This window comes from Panicum virgatum, chromosome 1K, assembly GCF_016808335.1.
Source record: "Panicum virgatum strain AP13 chromosome 1K, P.virgatum_v5, whole genome shotgun sequence".
NCBI classification, from domain to species: Eukaryota; Viridiplantae; Streptophyta; class Magnoliopsida; order Poales; family Poaceae; genus Panicum; species Panicum virgatum.
Genome location: NC_053136.1, coordinates 33,233,583 through 33,252,054, shown reverse-complemented (window position 1 = coordinate 33,252,054; position 18,472 = coordinate 33,233,583). Strand labels below are relative to the sequence as shown.

At 42.4% G+C, this 18,472-nt stretch overlaps 3 protein-coding genes and 1 long non-coding RNA gene across 6 annotated transcripts; 1 reads left to right on the top strand and 3 right to left on the bottom strand.

Moving 5' to 3' along the window:
• Positions 1–1,014: 1,014 nt before the first annotated feature.
• LOC120703186 lies at positions 1,015–5,731 on the bottom strand. Of its 2 annotated transcripts, XM_039987200.1 has the most exons (4): positions 5,562–5,731; positions 5,294–5,377; positions 1,371–3,516; positions 1,015–1,245 (listed from the first exon to the last, which is right to left on the bottom strand). In XM_039987200.1, the coding sequence occupies exon 3, from the start codon at positions 3,473–3,475 to the stop codon at positions 1,406–1,408; it is 2,070 nt and encodes a 689-aa protein (XP_039843134.1). In that variant the 5' UTR covers positions 3,476–3,516; positions 5,294–5,377; positions 5,562–5,731; the 3' UTR covers positions 1,015–1,245; positions 1,371–1,405. The 2 variants fall into 2 exon arrangements, 1 of the variants encoding a protein (XP_039843134.1); XR_005686830.1 differs by lacking the exon at positions 1,371–3,516.
• A 1,386-nt stretch (positions 5,732–7,117) lies between these two features.
• LOC120703180 lies at positions 7,118–8,580 on the top strand. The gene is made up of 2 exons (XR_005686827.1): positions 7,118–7,820; positions 8,329–8,580. It is a non-coding gene; the product is annotated as an uncharacterized LOC120703180 (long non-coding RNA).
• Positions 8,581–9,036: 456 nt separating this feature from the next.
• LOC120703169 (histone-lysine N-methyltransferase SETD1B-like) lies at positions 9,037–11,024 on the bottom strand. The gene is made up of 2 exons (XM_039987183.1): positions 9,139–11,024; positions 9,037–9,106 (listed from the first exon to the last, which is right to left on the bottom strand). The coding sequence occupies exon 1, from the start codon at positions 10,368–10,370 to the stop codon at positions 9,396–9,398; it is 975 nt and encodes a 324-aa protein (XP_039843117.1). The 5' UTR covers positions 10,371–11,024; the 3' UTR covers positions 9,037–9,106; positions 9,139–9,395.
• Positions 11,025–11,489: 465 nt separating this feature from the next.
• On the bottom strand, positions 11,490–17,549 carry LOC120703153 (probable magnesium transporter NIPA8). Of its 2 annotated transcripts, none has more exons than XM_039987174.1 (14): positions 17,203–17,549; positions 16,084–16,383; positions 15,357–15,444; positions 15,211–15,272; positions 14,680–14,765; positions 14,517–14,590; positions 14,191–14,293; positions 13,981–14,109; positions 13,766–13,865; positions 12,521–12,640; positions 12,351–12,441; positions 12,208–12,262; positions 12,001–12,100; positions 11,490–11,921 (listed from the first exon to the last, which is right to left on the bottom strand). In XM_039987174.1, exons 2-14 carry the CDS (start codon positions 16,174–16,176, stop codon positions 11,760–11,762), a joined length of 1,263 nt encoding a protein of 420 aa, XP_039843108.1. In that variant the 5' UTR covers positions 16,177–16,383; positions 17,203–17,549; the 3' UTR covers positions 11,490–11,759. The 2 variants fall into 2 exon arrangements, with proteins under 2 accessions (XP_039843108.1, XP_039843101.1); XM_039987167.1 differs by having other exon boundaries at positions 12,208–12,265; positions 17,203–17,544.
• Positions 17,550–18,472: the final 923 nt, after the last annotated feature.

Genomic DNA, 18,472 nt, shown 5'->3' with positions numbered 1-18,472 from the left:
CAAGAAATGTTATCATCCTTCATCATGGATCAGGTGATCTCGAAGAAGGGAGAGTTCCACTGCAATAATCCTGCGCCTAATCACGCTTAGACGAACTTGTTTTCATGGTCTTAGATGAGCTGACAACACTGCAAAATTGGTTCTTGTGAAAATGTTGATGGTCTTGTAACTCATGGAATGTTGATCTTGTAACTGCATGTTGAATGTTGAACTTGTGATATCTGAATGTTGAATGCTTAATCTTCTGCCTGTAATGTTCGAGCCTATCTATTAGCTGGGAATTTGTATGTATGTGTGTGCTAAATCTGTGAGACAGACGCAATGGCCACGTGACGCGGAATGGTAATAACCAGCGTCTCCTATAACAGGCATAAAAGAAGACACGTGGACAAAAGCAACGTCTCCTATAAAAACACACAAAGGAGACACATGTTTACAAACAGAGTCTGCCATATCAGCCTTTAAAGGAGACACTGGTATACAAGCCACGCCTCTTATATCTAAAACATGAGACGGGGAATGACAAAGTTAGGAGACGCGATATACCAGGGTCTCCTATAAGCTCCCTCTTAGGAGACGCGGATTCAGGAACATGTCTCCAACATAAACAGTTAGTGGAGACGCGGATTGTTGTTCCGCATCTGCGACACAATTTAGTGGAGACATTGTATAAAAAATTTAGGAGACGCGGTTAGACGCGTCTCCTATATCTGGTATGAGAGACACTTGTTTACCCTTGGTGGAGACTTGTTTCACCCGCGTCTCCTATCTGGTCTTTATAGGAGACGCGGTTAACTGCGTCTCCTCTTGCTTCACATCGGAGACGCAAATTTGGAGACGCAAGTAAACCACATCTCTTATGGGAGTTAACACACGTCTCCTACAACTCGGGCACACGGCAAATCAGCTGTTTCTGGTAGTGACGCTAAAGCTGCCCTCAAGAAATTTATCAAGAACAAAAGTGTTTACAAGCAATTTGAACTTTGTTCCGTGTCTGCTGGCCACACGTCGATATCACTTTCAGTATCCTATAGCAAATTTTGTTTATAGTATTTTACAAGATCACAGATATATTGTCATCTGTACAACAACAGATGAATGTTACATAGACTGTAAAACATACTTTCAGTTACAGGAATAAAGAAAGATCCATTTCATACTACTCCTATATGATTTGTGTAGGATCGATGCATGTCATCAGATGAAGCTGCGTGGAGTCTGATCCCGCGCCCCACTCTTTATCTCCTGTGCGCCATAAGCCGGAAACAAACAGTTAGATATGTAGACGTTAATTAGAATAGAGTAATTGGTTATAAAAAAACTCTTGATTTAAATAAGCAGGAGAAGACTAGTAACGGGTGTTACATTACCCGGATAGGTGAAGTCAACACACAGTAAGAAGCTCCTAGGTAGGAGCAGAGTCCGAACGTTCAGACGGTAAATGCAGGGCGTAGAAGGTTTCGTAGATGGAAGGCTTGTTAGTGAGCTCTATCCTGCTGGATGTACCAAATAGATTGAGGCGCAGCTGCAGCCAGACGAAGGTGAGGAGCTCTCCTCCTCTGGCCAGCTGCGCCGCGTGCTGTTCAGGCTCTGACTTGCTGGCGGCATAGATGATGAGCCGTATCCACACCTCCTTGATCTCCTCTAGTGTCTCCTTGTCTAGCCGGAGTGGGGTTACCAATTCTTCGATAGGGTTTGCCGTATTATGCTGTTCCCGCAGCCAAATCTGACCTTGATGCTGTTGCCACTGTTCTAGCATCGCTACCGAGCTGTCTTGAAGAGGTAGCAGGGAAGGGCAAGCAACGATGAGGTATATCATATAGCGGGACAGTTTCCTGCACTCCTCCATCAAAAGATTAATACTACTAGTATGAGCTGCTGCAGCAGCAGCAGCAGCAGCATTTGCCTCCACGTCCGGGTGCTGGGCAGATTTACACAGGAGTTGCTCCGTCAGCACATGCATACTGAGGATAGTACTACCAAAACCGACGTCCAAGAACCGCGGGTCTCTAAAAATAGCGCCAAGATTTGGTAATTCTCTGCTTCGGTATGCGAACGGGAATACGAAGCGATCGACCCCGTCTACCAGACATTCTAGCAACCCATCCACCTTGACATGCTCTGTGTCCAATAGCTTGCTTATGAAAAATATTTTCTCCTTTCCAAGGCCAAGTAATGTTGCCAACCTCCTGACCAGGGCCATGCATCGCTGGCTGAAAGAGTACCTTGGTTGTTTGTCTTGCCTATCACTGCCCCTGCCTGTCAACCAACCATAGAAGTTGTACTGTCCCATTGCATTGGACCACAGTGGCCTTTTCTGCGACCACCCAGTGAGGTCACTGGAAAGAAGAAACCAGCTGAACTCGTTGAGCTTGACGCGAAGCTTAAGAACCTTCTGCAATGCCCATGTGCACGCCCATGTCCATGGTGATGCCATGAGCCTAACCAAGCCACATACTTCCAGGAGAAGGCATCCAATGAATAATGAGTAGGTGATTGCTGTGTCAACTGTGCCATACCTTCTCCTGTCGCATGCGACGAACACCACGAAAGCAACCAGTGCACATACCAGAGAGACGCACCGAAGCACAACACCTCTCAGTGTTCTAAGCCCAAGAGCCTTGGTGTAGAGATCATCGTACATTAGGCCAAGACAAATCTCCAGCGACTTGAGCCTCTGCGACTTCTCCAAATGCGACAAATGTGTATCTAGGGATATACTTCCGTGAAACATCACTGATGCACGAGAGACAAAAATAGAAAAAACTAGTGGCATTCGAACTAAAGCGTCCAAAAGAGTGCTGCCGTAGTCATCAGCAGCAGCATGGTGGTGGTCGTCGTCGTCGTTTGTTGTCTCTTCTTGCACAGGAGGGGAGTCATCATCCTCAAAGCCAAACCCTGAGCTTTCAGCCTCCATCATTGAAGCAAACGCTACCTGTGCCCGAGCACGCTCGTACTCCCATCCAGAAGACTCCTCCAGGCTTTCAAACCGGGCACACCTGAGAGACCATATCCTTTCTCCATACTTGATTACTCCCACTACAAACACAAATGCGCCTGAAACTAGAAGCGCCACGCTGTGTCGTCTTCTGATGGACATGGACTTCCAGAAAACATACACAGCAAGGATAACCTGAACCACCAAATTCAACAGATGCCTCAGCCACAGGTTGTTGTCCTCCAGGGCAAATGCGGTGATCGTGTCCTGTCCTCCAAGATGGATGAGGAGGAAGGGTGCCCAGAAGAAAGCCAAGCTGTGGGCATCCTCCTCTTGCCTTGACAGGTAGCCAAGGGCATAAACTGCTACCGTGTCTGCTCCCAAATAAGCTATCCAAATGGACAGACTAATGAGTACGTTGGTGCCATACAGGCGTAGCCCACCGGTAAAGAAGAGGAATATTTGTATTGCGAAACTTAGAAGCACTAGCAGCTGAATTTCCCAGTCATTAAAGAGCTTCACCAAGTTATTCTCCATTATATATATTGCACAACCTATATATGTCTAGCTAGGACCACCTGTTTTCACAACAATGTATAAAATGATTAGCTTAACTAACTTATCAACCCGTGCACCCGCACGGGGGAATCTCTATTCTCTACTAAAGCAAACAATCATCCTTGATCCTTCAGAGTCCTAATCGGAATCCGGATGACCGAATGTTGAGTTTTGAATTAAGGTGAAATTTTAAAGTAGAAACACTAAGGTGATTGCATGGCAACATTCTTTTGCATGGATGTTATTAGTCATAGAAAATCGGTGGAAGACATAATAGATGGTCCTAGTGGATGACGATGTGGCGTCTAATATAATGGGTTCCTATATGATGTGAATAGCTTGCATGTTGAAATAGGGTTAATGACTTTAGTGGGTGCCATCTATATACTATATATAGATATTCTAACACATACTCTAAAATATATAGTTGCAATATATTGTATTTTGCATCACACCTCCATTGATGATTGATACATATTTAATTGAACCATTTATTTGTGAATTCATATTCTTATCTCTTCCATCATATATGAATACACGGCGAGACATATCGTGGGTAGAATTTTTATATATACAATAACATAAATAATATATTAATAATGATGAAAATAGTAATTTAGAATTTTATATTGGTGCACTTTAATTTTTTTCAAAATTATATAATTTATATTAAGATTTAGGGGTTACTTTACCTTTTAATAATAATATAATTGGATAATTTATAAGCAAATTTAGGGGGTTATTTGAATTATTTTTATAATAGCAGAGGTGAGTAATTTATATTCATGTTTAGAGTGTTACTGTAGTCTATTTTCATAATCACAGATGTATAATTTATTAGAAAAGATAATAGATCTAATGACTATTATGATTAGAGTTATCAGATTGATGGTCGGATGTTTTAGATTTTTTTGAGAATTTCTAAGATTTCTATTTTTTAAATGTCCACCTATGATTTAGGTGTTTCGTATGGAGGCTTCAAAAGGAGCCTCCAATTAGTAATAGTAAAATTGGTTCCCTATAAAAAAATTTGTTATATATATATATATATATATATATATATATATATATATATATATATATAGAGAGAGAGAGAGAGAGAGAGAGACACTACTATATATGAGTCCCCATATATATAGATTAATATAGCTCCACTACTAAATATTAAAATAACAAAATTCTTTGCGATAGAAATATATGATCTTAGCTCCATGCACAAACAACAAGAACTCTGTTATTTTCTACTGAAAGATGGCAGCTTTTTTTATTAAAAAAACAATTTGCCCCCTAGTGAATAATAATGATGGTAAACTAGGATTTTACCTATATATGTTTACATCATACGCAATAACTGAAGGTTTTAGATGTACCATTCTAGCTAATCTGAAATAGATTAATCAACAAAGGATGACGGGGTATCTAATATTATAGAACTTTTCAAAGCAACTGATATGTTTATTACAACAATTGTTTGAAATATTATTACATCATTTATGCCGTTATCTCTCAGAACTAAGGAGAATGGGATGGATTGAGGGGGATTAAATCCCGTACAAGTCAAAATTTTCTTCAAGCCCCTCCAATCCCCTCAATCCCCATGGTTTAGGGATGAAACGAACAAGGGCTTAGGGGCCGATGAGCATACAACTATAACCTTTGAACCTATGCATACTTATTTCTTTCGGACCTATTTACATTTATAGGAAACATAAAAAAAGGGACAAACTTATGTTTCATATGTTTGACAAGCATAAGTAGGAGTGATTTATATTTTAGGATGAGTCAATCATCACTTACTTCTTGGTTGTAGAAGAGTCAAGCATAAGTACACTCCGATCATCAATCAATCCGTGCTATATATTTCTGTTTTTGCTTTCTTTCCTGTATAGCAATGAAGCATGCATGAATAGAACGAAATACGTGATATTGATATGTAATCTACATCATGCTAGTGTTACTGTAGACTTCTTTTGTTGTATGGTTATAAATTAGCCTTATGTAAAAAAAAATATTTCTTTTCGGAAGGAAGCATCAGAGGAAGTGATTCATAAGTACTTGTGCTTACCTTGCAATATAATGATTAATAATGCTTTCTCTAGTTTGATCCAAATGCCCAAGGAACTCCATCAACTTCTGAACAGCTAGTCTTAATTTATAGAGGTCCCCAGCAACGCATTGAGCTATTCCTTCCTTTCGAGTGCATGCAGAGTGATACTAAGCGTTCCTTCAGAGATATTGCAGTCTGGTTGCATGCGTGTCCTTTTATGTATACGTTTCTTGGCATACCAGAAAAGGTTAAGTTAAAGAGATGCCTTTCTTGCATATGCCATCACCCAATAGAATCCCCATGCTTCAATAGCCCATACTGCTACATGTAGAATACCTATGGTTAAAAAAGTGTAACCCCTAGGCTAATATAGTATGATAGCTCGAAGAATCCAGGCTGAACACTCAGTTAAAAGAACCTTTTTGCATATAAATATTCAATCTCACTAAACATGTTTTAAGTAAAAGAATTTATTTCCAAAATATATATTGATATTTTTGGAGATCTAATGATTAGTTTAGCACTAAGGATACACAAAAAAAAAGCTAATAAGAGCATGCGCAACATGCCACCTTAGTCATCTTCTACACGGTCAGGAGTGTTACGTGAGAGAGACAAATGAGAGAATGGACGTTGCCTCTTAGTTATATCTAAGAGCATCTTTAATTTGAGAAAATAATTAATCATAGGTCGTGTACATCTTTTAGATAATGGAAAAAGTGCCCAGCTTTGATCTCACAAGAGGCTACAACCGAAAAAAAACAGAGTAAAATGTTTATAAAGAGTAAAATGAACGCACCAGCGTTCTTTCAACTTACGTGAGGATAACATAGGTCCTCAACAAGCTATATTTGTGTGTCTATATCCCTAAACTTGTAATATACAGTAAATTATATTACAACCACTCATTTTAGGGGCCGGTTATATATAGCCAAAGGGCAAAGACAATAAATTCACCAATTGCCACTTGAAGAGTGAAGAATATGAGGATTATGGTCCACAAGCAAAAAAATAATGATTGTTAGATCCCGTTTGGATCCACCTAACTAATTCATTATCCGATTAGCTGGAATTAGCTAGGTTGAACCAGATAATTGGATAATTGCTATTTATCTTGTTAGAAGAGGTTTTCTTTTTCAAACTTGTTAGAAGAGATTTAGCTGCACATTATCCGGCTCCATTTGGACTCAGCATATCTAAAATTAGCTACCTACCAATTTGCTGGTGAATCCAAACATGCCCTTAATTTAGTTGTGTACTGTTTAAATTGAAGTGGGAGCGGGTCCATCCATGCATGCATACAGGAATATTGATGACAGCACTACACATCCAAGAGTGTTTGAAATAAGAAATATCCACAAATTTCAAATTGATCATCCAAATTAAATTTTAACTTCACCATAGAATTTCTGACGGCAACATCATCAAAATAAGACCACATCTGACTATTATTTTAAAAAAATAATATTTTAATTGCTGCGAACAAATACTTGAATAATTGGAACAAATGAGTGTCACGCAAACAAACAGATTAAGCGTGATGAATAAATAATAGTATGCTACGAATAGAAAGGTTGAACATCACAAACAAATTGTTGTATGTATGGATAAATTGTTGTGTAGAGGGAACAAATAATTTATCACTATGAACAAATCCATCCACAAAATGGAAACTGAATACATATGCGAATAAACTTAGTTGACACAGTAAAAAAATTAATATAACATCATGAACAAATTAATCTACAAAAACGAACAAAAATAGCTGAAACATTTTATTTTAACCAGTGAACAAAATCTGCGTACTTGATGAACAAATTAGTATAAAAAATAAAGATAAAAATCCACAATATTGAAGGGGAAAACTATATATATATGGTGCATAAATTATTATATAAAATATAAATAAAAGAAAAGATAGAAAACATAAAGAAAAATAAAATGAAAATGAGTAGAAAATAAAAGGAACAGGTTAAAAAATTACAAAACTAGCAATAAACTAGAGCACGGGCTGCAACCTCCCCCCCCCCCTAACATTAACACAAATGACTCCCTCAATTCCTTATTCATGAGCTGAATTTACTTTCGCTTCATCCGATAGCTTTCTTGGATCTAATTTATTTTTCCTCCCACTTCATGACAGGCGGGGCGATATATTGCCACCCTCCCTCGTACAAATTCAGCCTATCTATGTCTAATAAAGGCGCAGCACTCGGTGCAACCTCAGGCTATCCACGACAGCACAAAAGATTTACACCATGTGATGTTCATCTTATGGTAAGGAACGCTAGTCCATCCCTGCAGCTTACCTCCTCTCTATGCGTAACTCTCGTCTTGGCTAGAACTCTCTGGCTCCCATCCTTTCGTCGTCAGTCTTCCCCAATCAGCCTCTTTTCTTTATCCTTTTTCTCCTCTGCTTCTCCTCTTCCTCCATCCATCCCCTGCCTGTTACTTTCTTTGCTCCCCACCCCCCACCCCCCCCCCCCCCCCCACCACCACACTTACCACACAATAACTTCTATGCAAAACTACAAATTACCTGCGCTCAGTAAATATTTTCTCCATCCACAAAAGCATGTAATTATAGTAACCATATGCTGATCAAACCAACTGAATTTTGAACCAAATTTATTTCCTATCAAATAATATTAACACCTATATCTCCAAACAATAATGCAGTACTTATTTTATACCATTGATGTTTATTTTCTTTTTCCCAATATAACTTCAGCCAAAATTTAAATTGTTTGACTTATTGAAGAGTGACAATTTACATTATTTGCAGGCGGAGAAAGTAACTGCTAATGCAAAGACAAAAGAAAAGGCAGTATCACTTTCCAAGACTCCACTGCACACAAACCGCTATTATCCCAACATAAGAATCCAATGTCTGTATAACAAACAATCTAGTGTAGCATACAAATGCTGCACCCTCCTTGTATATAGCTACCTTCTAATATATGGTACTATGCTCCAACTTCTGCAAATACCCTGACTGCTAAATCTTCCACTGATTATTACCCAACAATATTACTAATTTCTTTCCATCTCCTATCAAAATAGAACATAGCGTGCCAAGGCGCACGCAAAGTACTCGTATACTTTAATAATCCATTTTTTGGCCTGCGGATACAAGACACAACCCATTAGGCCTATACAGCTCCGCATATATAGTCTATGCCGCAGGATACAGCCCATTTGGCTGGTGTTCCAAAGTTCCCATGCTCCTTCAGAATAGAACGACCATATTCCTTTTTTTCCTTTTGCTCTTTCACTAGACTAGAGTTTATTGTCCTTTCAAAAAAAAAAAAGGACTAGAGTTCGTTGCACGTATGTACTCCAGCAAAAATTTTGGAAGGCCTACCACTGACGTTGTATTTTATTGTAACATTTTAGTTGCTACTACTATCACAAGGTTAGGCGCAAGAACCTGGACTCATGACTTTTCCGTTCACACCACAAGAGGTGCAGTTCAGTAAATAGACTTTTGATGTAGGTACAAATTGTTTGTCTTTCTTATTCGGTTACTGTCTCGGAACAAGCTAATTTATAGGTGCATACACCTCAACAATGATACCTTTTCAAAAAAAAAAACTCAACAATGATATATATATATGTATCACATTGCCGAAGTTGGACAGTATTAAGAATATACCATCGAACTATCGAGCGCATCTACTTGCGCCGGCAAGGCTCAGGAACTGTACATGCAGTGCACGACAACTACACGCGCCGCGCACCGGCCGGCTCCGCGTACCATGTAAAACGCGGAGACGGGGAGGGCAGGGCAGGGCAGCACCAAGAAATGGTCAACCAAACTAGGAAGCCCGTGGCGTCGTAACAACAATGGCTTCAGCCGTACAGGCACCGATCGTCCCATCCCGGCGCCGCCGCGTACCCGCATCCCACGCCGTACAGTGCCGGCGGGTAGCAGCTCACCGGAGCAAGGTCCACCGTCGGGTACATACCGCTGGCCGGCACCGCGTCCACAACCGGCGGGTACACGCTGCAGGCGGGCGACGTCGTCCCTGCCATCGGCGGCGGGTAGACCGCAACCGGCTCCGCTGGAGTCGCCGGCGGTGGAGGAGGGTAGTACAGCGAGCCGGCGAGCGTGGCCGCGGATTCTGCTGTCACCGGCGGTGGGTAAATCAATGGTATTTGATCTGCCAGTGGCCACTCTATCGCCGGGTACAGCCGCGGCGCCGCGGTCGTGGGCACTAGTGGGTGCGCGACGGGACTGGTGGAGGTGGACGACGACGACGCGGGGGAGATCGGCGTGACGGCGAGCTCGCCGTCGCCTCCCCCTCCGTTCCTGTCCCTGTCGTGGAAGGCGTAGGAGAAGGAGATGACGCCGTTGGGCTGCCTGCCGTCGGGGCCGGCCAGCTGGTACGAAACCCGGCGTGTCTGCCCGTCGGCGACGAGGTCGCGGACCGGCACCGAGGCGGACGCGGCGAGCTTGTCCCCGAGGACGGCTACCTCCGCCTTGAGCTCGAACCGCAGCAGAAGGACGTCGTCGCCGTCGTCGTCGCCGGTATCCTTGTTGCCGCTCTTTCCCGCCTCCGCCGGCGGTGGCGATGGCGAGGCGTCGGGGAGGTAGAGCCGCAGGGGAGCGTCCCACTCGGGGTTCCCACCGCCGGCGCGGTCCGTGGGCGTCTTGACGCGGTGTGGCCGGCGGGCGCCGTGGACGCCCTTTGCGGACGACGGGGCGACGAAGATGGACGCGTAGAGGCAGGGCGTGTGGAACGGGAGCGACGACCTGACGCCGCGGCATGACACCCAGATGAGGTCGATCGCCGCCGGATCCGGCCGCCGGCGCGGGCGCTCCATCAATCAATTGCAGTTGCAATCTCTGCGATCTGGGTAACCGCGCAAAGGAGAGAACGAAGCAGCAGGCAAGCGAAGCGGGGACTGAGAATAAAGAAGCTGCGCCTGCGCGCTACTCTGTGACGACTGACGGTGACGAGACGAATAGTAGAGCAACTGAGAGGAAGGTCGAACTGTAGAAGATGATGGTGTACGTGTACCCTAATGCGTGACGAGAGATCGGCGAAGCGATCGAGGACGTGGCTGGCTGGCTGGGGAGGTTAATAAGAAGGTGCGCCGGGCACGACGACGCGGTGGCCGGAGGACGACTGCGATGCCGATGCGAGCAAGAAGTCTTGGAGGGAGGAAGGGAAGACCGCATCAGCATTTGCTCCAGATGGGGACGCTGCTTTTACTCGCGAGCGGGACGGGTCACGGCCTCACGCACGAGTCAGCAGCCCCACGAACAAGCAGCTCGAGTGCTCCACAACTTGGCTCGCCGATCGCCACGGCGCCGATGAGGAAGGAGGTTGCGCGGCAACTTCTTCTTGGTTTTCCCGCCTGTCAGTGTCAGACAGCTACGCGTTTCCGTCCACGGCTGCCAGCCTCGAGGACCACTGTTTTTCTTTTCTTTCCGGGTACCCTTGGGTTTATTGTTGATAGAGAGGGGCACGGGGCACAGGGCAGCATGAAAGAACTTCCTCCTATCACAGATTCAGATCGAGATACAAAATCACTTTGGAGTTTGGACTTCCACTGTCTAGAACCCCGGAGTTCCGCATAAAACAAGGGTACGATTCTTGCTAGATTCATATGGTAATCCGGCGGGAACAGGCTACTGTCCAACAAGAATGCTGTTGTCGCAGCGCCGGCCGTGAACAACCTGCAATCACAGTTGACCACGAAAAAGAAAGCAGCACTTGTTGCCACGCAATTTCTTTAAACTTGTCGGAAAAGCACGTTTCGACTCAGTCATTACTGAAGCTTCTTCCACATGACATGGCTGCAGCCTGTAAAACTTGACCTGGTCCATTTCTCGTGGGATCTGACAGCGAAGGATCTCCACACCAAAATTTTTTAGTACAGCAATTGGAGTACTATACAAGCTGGGCATAAGCACGCTGAAGCAGATGGGCAGACGGGTGATGGGGTCGAATCGCGTGAGTTTTCATACTAAAACGGGTTGTTTACACGTGTAGTGCGGGCAGCTGTTTCCGAGAATTACAACCTGGGTATGGACAGTGTTTAAAGAGGAGGCGGGGGGCGTTGAACTATACACTCTCTTACAGGCTACATCTAACTATGACTTTTAGAACAGACAATTGCCCTCGGGAGCAACAAAAAACTTTACTGGCATCCGTAGGCAACAACAAAAGTAAAGACCTTTGCTGTGTATCTATAGATCATCATCTGCTATAGATTACTCCAATCTGTGGTTCGTAAGGGGACATACTTCGACCGGTCGTTTACGGTTCCTCTGAAGCCAGTTGTTCTTGATGAGACCATGGGCATTGCAAGCACCGACGAAGCGCTTATGCTCTCCTCCCCAAGGCCAAGGGACATGGAGCACGCCGACTGTAAATAAGATCAGATGAGCAAGGTGGACCAGTAACGGATCTACAGTAGAATCAGGTCCTGGAGGAAAGATAATCACCTTTGCCTTCAACAATACACGTTTTGCTTTTACTTTTACAGAAGTTACGAAGGAGTTGCTACCATCTGCTTGTGTCTCCTCCATATGCATCTTTCCATTTCTGCCATGTCCAGGTTATATGTTAAACCATAAATTCACTTAAGTAAATTACTGGACACAAAATGCAATGGAGCAAAACTTGAAACTTTCTACAAGTCTGAAAAGAACCTGTCCATATCAATTATGGATTCCTCGGTGGGGCTCGAACCATCTTTAGTGTCAGCTGCTGAGAATTGATCAAGAGTCAAAAGTCATGTATGTATGTGTACATGTTTGTGTGAAAGCACATGAAAAATCAATGTTTTACCAACCTTTACTGTCCTCGGGTGCTAGCAAGGAGATCCCCAAGAAGACAAATGTCATGCCCAACACAAACATAATTATCCTGAGAGTATCAAATACCTGATAGAGGAAAAACAGGACCTTCAGTTTCTAATTGAGCAACACAAGATTCACAATTTTATCACAAACAGACACTCACTTGATATTCTTGAAAGTAAATAAATCCTGTACAAATAGAGAAGAAGGTCCATGCAATTTGAAACATTGGAACAATCAGTATTGCATCAAATAATGACAGCCCTTCATTCAATCTAGCCATCTGTCACATAAGGGAGTTGAATTAGACAGCAATGTATAAAAACAATAGCATGTACAGTATCTCAGCCCTAAGAAACAAGGGAGAAGTCTAGATCACCCCCCCCCACCACCACCAACTATGAGGGGTGGACTATATAACCCCCTCAACTATGAAACCGGACACTCTACCCCCTGAACTTTTCAAAACCGGTCAAATTACCCCCTGGAGCGGTTTTGAACGGCGGACAGTAGCGCAGTTTTGCTATTTTCTTTTTTATTTATTTCGGTTTAATCTTTGAAAAATCATAGCAAATCACAAAAAAATCATAAAATAAAAAATCCAATTTTGTTGGACTCCACATGAGTAGATCTACACAGTAAATATATAATATGATATGCTTCTGTACAAAGTTTTTGCTTGAAATTTAGATCTATTTTTTTCTATAATTAAATAAAATAATTCATAGCCGCAGTTTTTATGGCTCAATTGAGGTGAAATTTTTATGGACTTATTATTGTATGCTTGAACTGTAATAAAAATTTCATACTCATTGGATCATGTATAACTTAATTATATATTTATTTATATTTAACAAGCATAAACCTAAGCATAAACGTAAATAAATCTATAATTAAGTTATACATGATCTAATGAGTATGAAATTTTTTCTACAATTCAAGCATACAATAGTAAGCCCACCATAAAAATTTCACCTCAATTGAGCCATAGAAACTACGACTATGAATTATTCTATTTAATTACAGAAAAAAATAGATCTAAATTTAAAGTAAAAATTTTGTACTGAAGTATATCATATTATATATTTACTGTGTAGATCTACTTATGTGGAGTCCAACAAAATTGGATTTTTTATTTTATGATTTTTTTGTGATTCACTATGATTTTTCAAAGATTAAACCGAAATAAATAAAAAAGAAAATAGCAAAACGGCGTTACTTTATCAAAACCACGGTTACTGTAGCGAATCCGCCGTTCAAAACCACTCAGGGGTAATTTGACCGGTTTTGAAAAGTTCAGGGGGTAGAATGTCCGGTTTCATAGTCGAGGGGGTTATGTAGTCCACCCCTCATAGTTGGGGGGTGATCTAGACTTCTCCCAAGAAACAATGCACTCGGTTAGCCATACCCAAAATCCTGCAGTACACAGAAACAGCAGAACAATTGAGTATGTGAACCAGCTATGGAACTCATATCTGCTGCTCATAGTTAGCCTCAGCATATTAGACCTGGACAGAAAATATGGAGAAGAGGAAAAACAACACATGGTAATCAGCACCAAATAAATCTGAAAGAATCAGCAATGCTGGATGCATGGATCTTGATGAACACAATATAACATACAATGATTTTGCAAACAAGACTGAGCAAGATCCAATAGCACCCGATACAACAGCATAAGAAAATGGCAACATTGTTCGCCAATATGTACCAGCATCTTTCGAACTATTTGAAATAATAGTCTCTCCACTCCTGCAACAAAGTTTTTGAGACTGGTAAGGAAGAGCATGACCCTGTTACTGAAGAGACTAGGTTTTATGGGTAAGGTCTCACCTATAGAGATAATGGTTGAATGCAACCACGAAGACCAATGACATGCAATAAAGAACAAACACCAAATTGCTGTATTTTGCTATCAACTGCTCCGGTGTGTAAACTGCCAAGTGCCAATATAATTTTATTATCAGCAAATCTACTTGAAACCACTAAAAACTGAAGTTGCACAGCTCTTCTTTGTAAATATGCTGCAGTTAAGCTTGCTGCTTCCCTCACATGGAAGTGATGTTTGAGATATAAAAACAAGCACAAGTAATATAAGTTCAAATTTATCTTACTAAAGGACTACATATATTAGAAATGGAGGATGGAACAACCCATACCAGGTGATTGATGGTTGCCGAAGGAAACTAAGAAAATGTTGCCAAAGACAATAAACGTTGTGGCTACCATGACTCTGGAAAAAAGTGCAAAAGCTTAATCAATTTCATGATTCCTCCCTTGTTATTTTGATTTCAGTTACCAGAAAGTGAGAAACATACATACTTCACTGAAATAGTCTTGTTCAACACAAAATAGGCAAACGCAATATTGGACACAAACTGGATTGATCCAAGAGCTGCAAGAAGTGACTGCAATATAACAAAATAAATCATCAATTCCCACACAATAGATTGAAATGTAAAAGAAAATATGATTGGATGCATTATGAGTTATAAGTAAGAAGCAAGCAGAGGTGGAAACTGTAGGATTAAGCATCTCTTATCTTTTTTACCTCAAGAACTAATGGAAAACACTATTCCTATATTGCAAAGATAACAGCCAACGAATCCACAATATCTATTCTTGACATGTTTACACACAATCATTAATGATTCTTCCCATTATCACTGATCGGGTGCCAGTGGATCACATTATCACTTATAGATTTCCGATATTTCTGTTTTATCCATAGAGTCTGATAGAATTAAGTTATCACCCAAAAATATTGGTTTTTTTTAATTTAGTTCCCTAAACAACCAACATCATTGTTTCTGCATGTAAAATTAAATTTGCTCTGAGGAGATCATAACGAACCTGTGCAGCATATGCAAAGGACATGAAGTTGAGGCAGTTCCCAGCAGCAAAGAAGAGTATACCTGGATGGAGATGTAGCATTAAAGTTGGCCTTAATTAGTTTATCAAAGACTCTAGACTTGGTAAATGCTATCAGACAGGATTACCTATTCTCCAAGTCTGGAAATGCATAACTGATTTTGGAATGAATTTTTCATTGCCCTCGCTGTTGTTAATTGCAGAAAGCTTTTCTCTCTGCCAAAGAAAACAAACAGAATTTTTTTTATTGTTCCACCGGATAAAATAAGCCTTTGTTCAGCCACGTAGAACAATATAATATTTATATATGGGAACTGAACCTAGTTTGGTTGGTGGGATGTGTGGGTGTACACCACCACCCAAGTTCAAGTTCTCTTCAACATGAGCTTGGGTGCCTATTTCTTCTTAACTAATTTCTCATTGGTTGTATAAATTTCAAAGGATGTTCAACATTAATGTAGAAACTATGATCAAATTACACAGCAAAGATTAGCTGTTACCAAAATTGGGCTGGGGAATCAAGCTATTTTTGCTGTGATGTCCTATATTTTGCCATCAAATTCACAATTAATTGCTTAAAACATGTTTAGGTGCACTAGAACCAGTAACCTAGCCAATCAGGATCCTAATTAGTTAATACAACATTCTCATGAAACCTATATTACTGGGGTTCAGTTTTTTTTTCTTCTCTCTTTGGCAAAAATGAAGGATCTAGATTAGAGTGTTTCCACCCTCATCTGTCCCTGTGGATCAAACTAGGGCAGCAGCATGTCTCCCCTGACTATCTCACTGAAGCACATATATACAGTAAATTAGAAGAACTAAGAGCACAATTCAAAGACATGTAATATCCACCTGATCATGGCCCAATTTCAGAAGGTTGGTACCGAAGTTTATGGCAACACTCCCCACAATGTTTATCAACGCCCCTATAACCCAGTCGCCCATGAGTCAAGCGTACGGGTATCTCCTACAAATATATGGGATGCTCCTTCAACAAGCCCAATATACAACAGCACATTGCTCTTGTTTTCTCCAGAAGGCTTCAAACCATCGAGATCTTTCTTTCTCTCTCTACTTTTCTTTCCTTTTCTGTGTGGGTGTGCTCACCCAGTAGTGTGTCACAAACCTCCAAGAACCAGTGTGGAGCTCAGCCTGCAAAGAAGGCATAAATGCCGTATAAGACACACACACAATAGGGATGAGTACCGCCAAGGATAGCAACATTTCAGGAGGCATTCAAAGAGAGAGGTTGCCATTAAACAAGGCATTCAAAGAGGACCTATCACCACGCTGCCGAAGTGGAGCATGATTACCGCAAGGCTACAAGCTTACCAATTGGGCGTAGAATCCTCCAACGGAAATTCCTGGGGTGGGCAACTAGTTTTATGTTTAACAATGGCAAGCCACACTAACCCGTTCCCTTTTCAATTACCCTTTCTTTTATTGTCCTTGCCAGATAGAAACAACCTCAAATTCCAGCACCCTGAGTTAATCACCAAACCGGGGCCTACCCACGATCTTAAGCAAGTACTGGATGAACCAAACAATTTGAGGAGGAAAACAAGCAACTAGGTTGGGCAGGCAGCAGCGCCAGGAACGGAATCAGAAACCCGGCAGATCTCATCCCAACAGATGGAGCAAATCCTTTTGCATATGGTAAGGGAACGGGCACCGCGGCATTTCCGCCTCAGATCTACCTAGTCCGAGCGGCGACTCGAGCTGGAAGAAGCAATACGCACGAAACAGGTAGGGTTGTCTGACCAGTATAATTGCGTACAGCGAAGCAAACATTCAAAACGATGGCGATAGCAAATAGCAATAACGATTGGGGGAAAGCGCGAGCAAACCCCAACGGTTCCGAACCTCCGGACGATTGGGAAATGGGGTTCCGATAGCTCCCAGATTGGTGCGCGCGTTTCGATTTTGATTTCGGGAAATACCGAGACGTTCGGGTGGATTCCGCAAACTCACCAGCAAATCGTGCCGCGTGCTTGCTCCTCAGAGCGGGCGGTAGAGGGGGGGGGCTCCGCTCCACTGCTGCCCGCGCGCCGCGGGGCTAGCTCACGACGGCACCCCGCGCGGGCGGATCCGCTGACGGCGAGGTCCGCCGAGGACGCGCGAGGACGAGGGCGGGCGCGGCGAGGCGAGGCGAGGCGAGGCACTGCGGAGGCGGCGGCTGGGAGCAGGGGATGCTTGGGCGGCCGCGACGGCTGAAGGGCGCGAGAGGAGACGAGGCGAGGCGAGGCGGGGCGACGAGCGAAGCTGCGATGTGGTGGAGGACGACGAGGAGGCCGGACCGAGAGGAAGGAAGGGGGAGGGAGAAAGGTAAGAGGTGGTGGGCACGTCAAGATTCGCGCGCGCCGTCGGATCCCCGATCGTGCGTGGGGCCGGGAGAGGGACAGCAGGGCGGACAGCCGGGGCACCTGCAGCTGGTCTCTCGCTTTTCCAGTTCATTTTTTTTTCTAAACTCGTCGAGAGAAAATATTTTTCCCACCATTTTTCTCGTGTGGCGAGCAGCTGCTGCTTCTTCTTCTTCTGGTGGAGTAGCAGTGGTAATCTGCGAGTTGCAACAAAGGTCCCGGGGGTTGTTTGGTTTCAACTTTAATTAATATCACATCAAAAAGAATTTTAGTATTTAGAAATATTAAATAAAGATTAATTATAAAACTAATTGCAGAACTGTAGAGTTAAACTACGAGACGAATCTAATAAGATATATTAATACATGATTAGCGGATGGTAAGTTAAACTGTAGATATATCACTGTAGCAAATTATGAATTAATTAGGCTCATTAAATTCGCCTCACGAATTAGCACTTAGCTGTCAAAAAAAATATAAATAAATTTTATTTAATACTTCAAAATAGTAAGATTTTTTTTGATGTGACAGAAGTTTAAAAAAATTCTGAAAACAAACAAGGCCTCAACCACCGGTTGTGGGTGGACTTTCATTTCGTCACCTTTGGAGCATCTTTTGCTTCGTTTGCAACTTTTCTGTGCTAGCTTTGAGGGAACATTAAGCTAACCTTCATTTTTGCGAGGTGCAATTAAGCTAACCTACCAGCCTTCAGGGATGGAGGTTCAGATTTCTACGTACTAGCTGTACTTTTCAATTTGTCATCTGAATTTGTCATTTTCTTTTACTTTTTTCTCCCACAATATCGTTTTCATGAATTTCCCTCATATACGGTTTTACGGCATATTGGAACTGCTTGATTGGATATTAAAATATAGGTGGCA

Excerpts from the sequence above, each read along its gene's own strand:
- LOC120703153 (XM_039987167.1), bottom strand. The coding sequence starts at position 16,176 with ATGGGCGACTGGGTTATAGGGGCGTTGATAAACATTGTGGGGAGTGTT. Across the intron at positions 12,266-12,350 it reads AGCACCCGAGGACAGTAAAG|CAGCTGACACTAAAGATGGT; the intron begins GTTGGTAAAACA and ends ATCAATTCTCAG. Across the intron at positions 11,922-12,000 it reads GTGTATTGTTGAAGGCAAAG|TCGGCGTGCTCCATGTCCCT; the intron begins GTGATTATCTTT and ends TCTTATTTACAG.
- LOC120703169 (XM_039987183.1), bottom strand. The coding sequence starts at position 10,370 with ATGGAGCGCCCGCGCCGGCGGCCGGATCCGGCGGCGATCGACCTCATC.
- LOC120703186 (XM_039987200.1), bottom strand. The coding sequence starts at position 3,475 with ATGGAGAATAACTTGGTGAAGCTCTTTAATGACTGGGAAATTCAGCTG.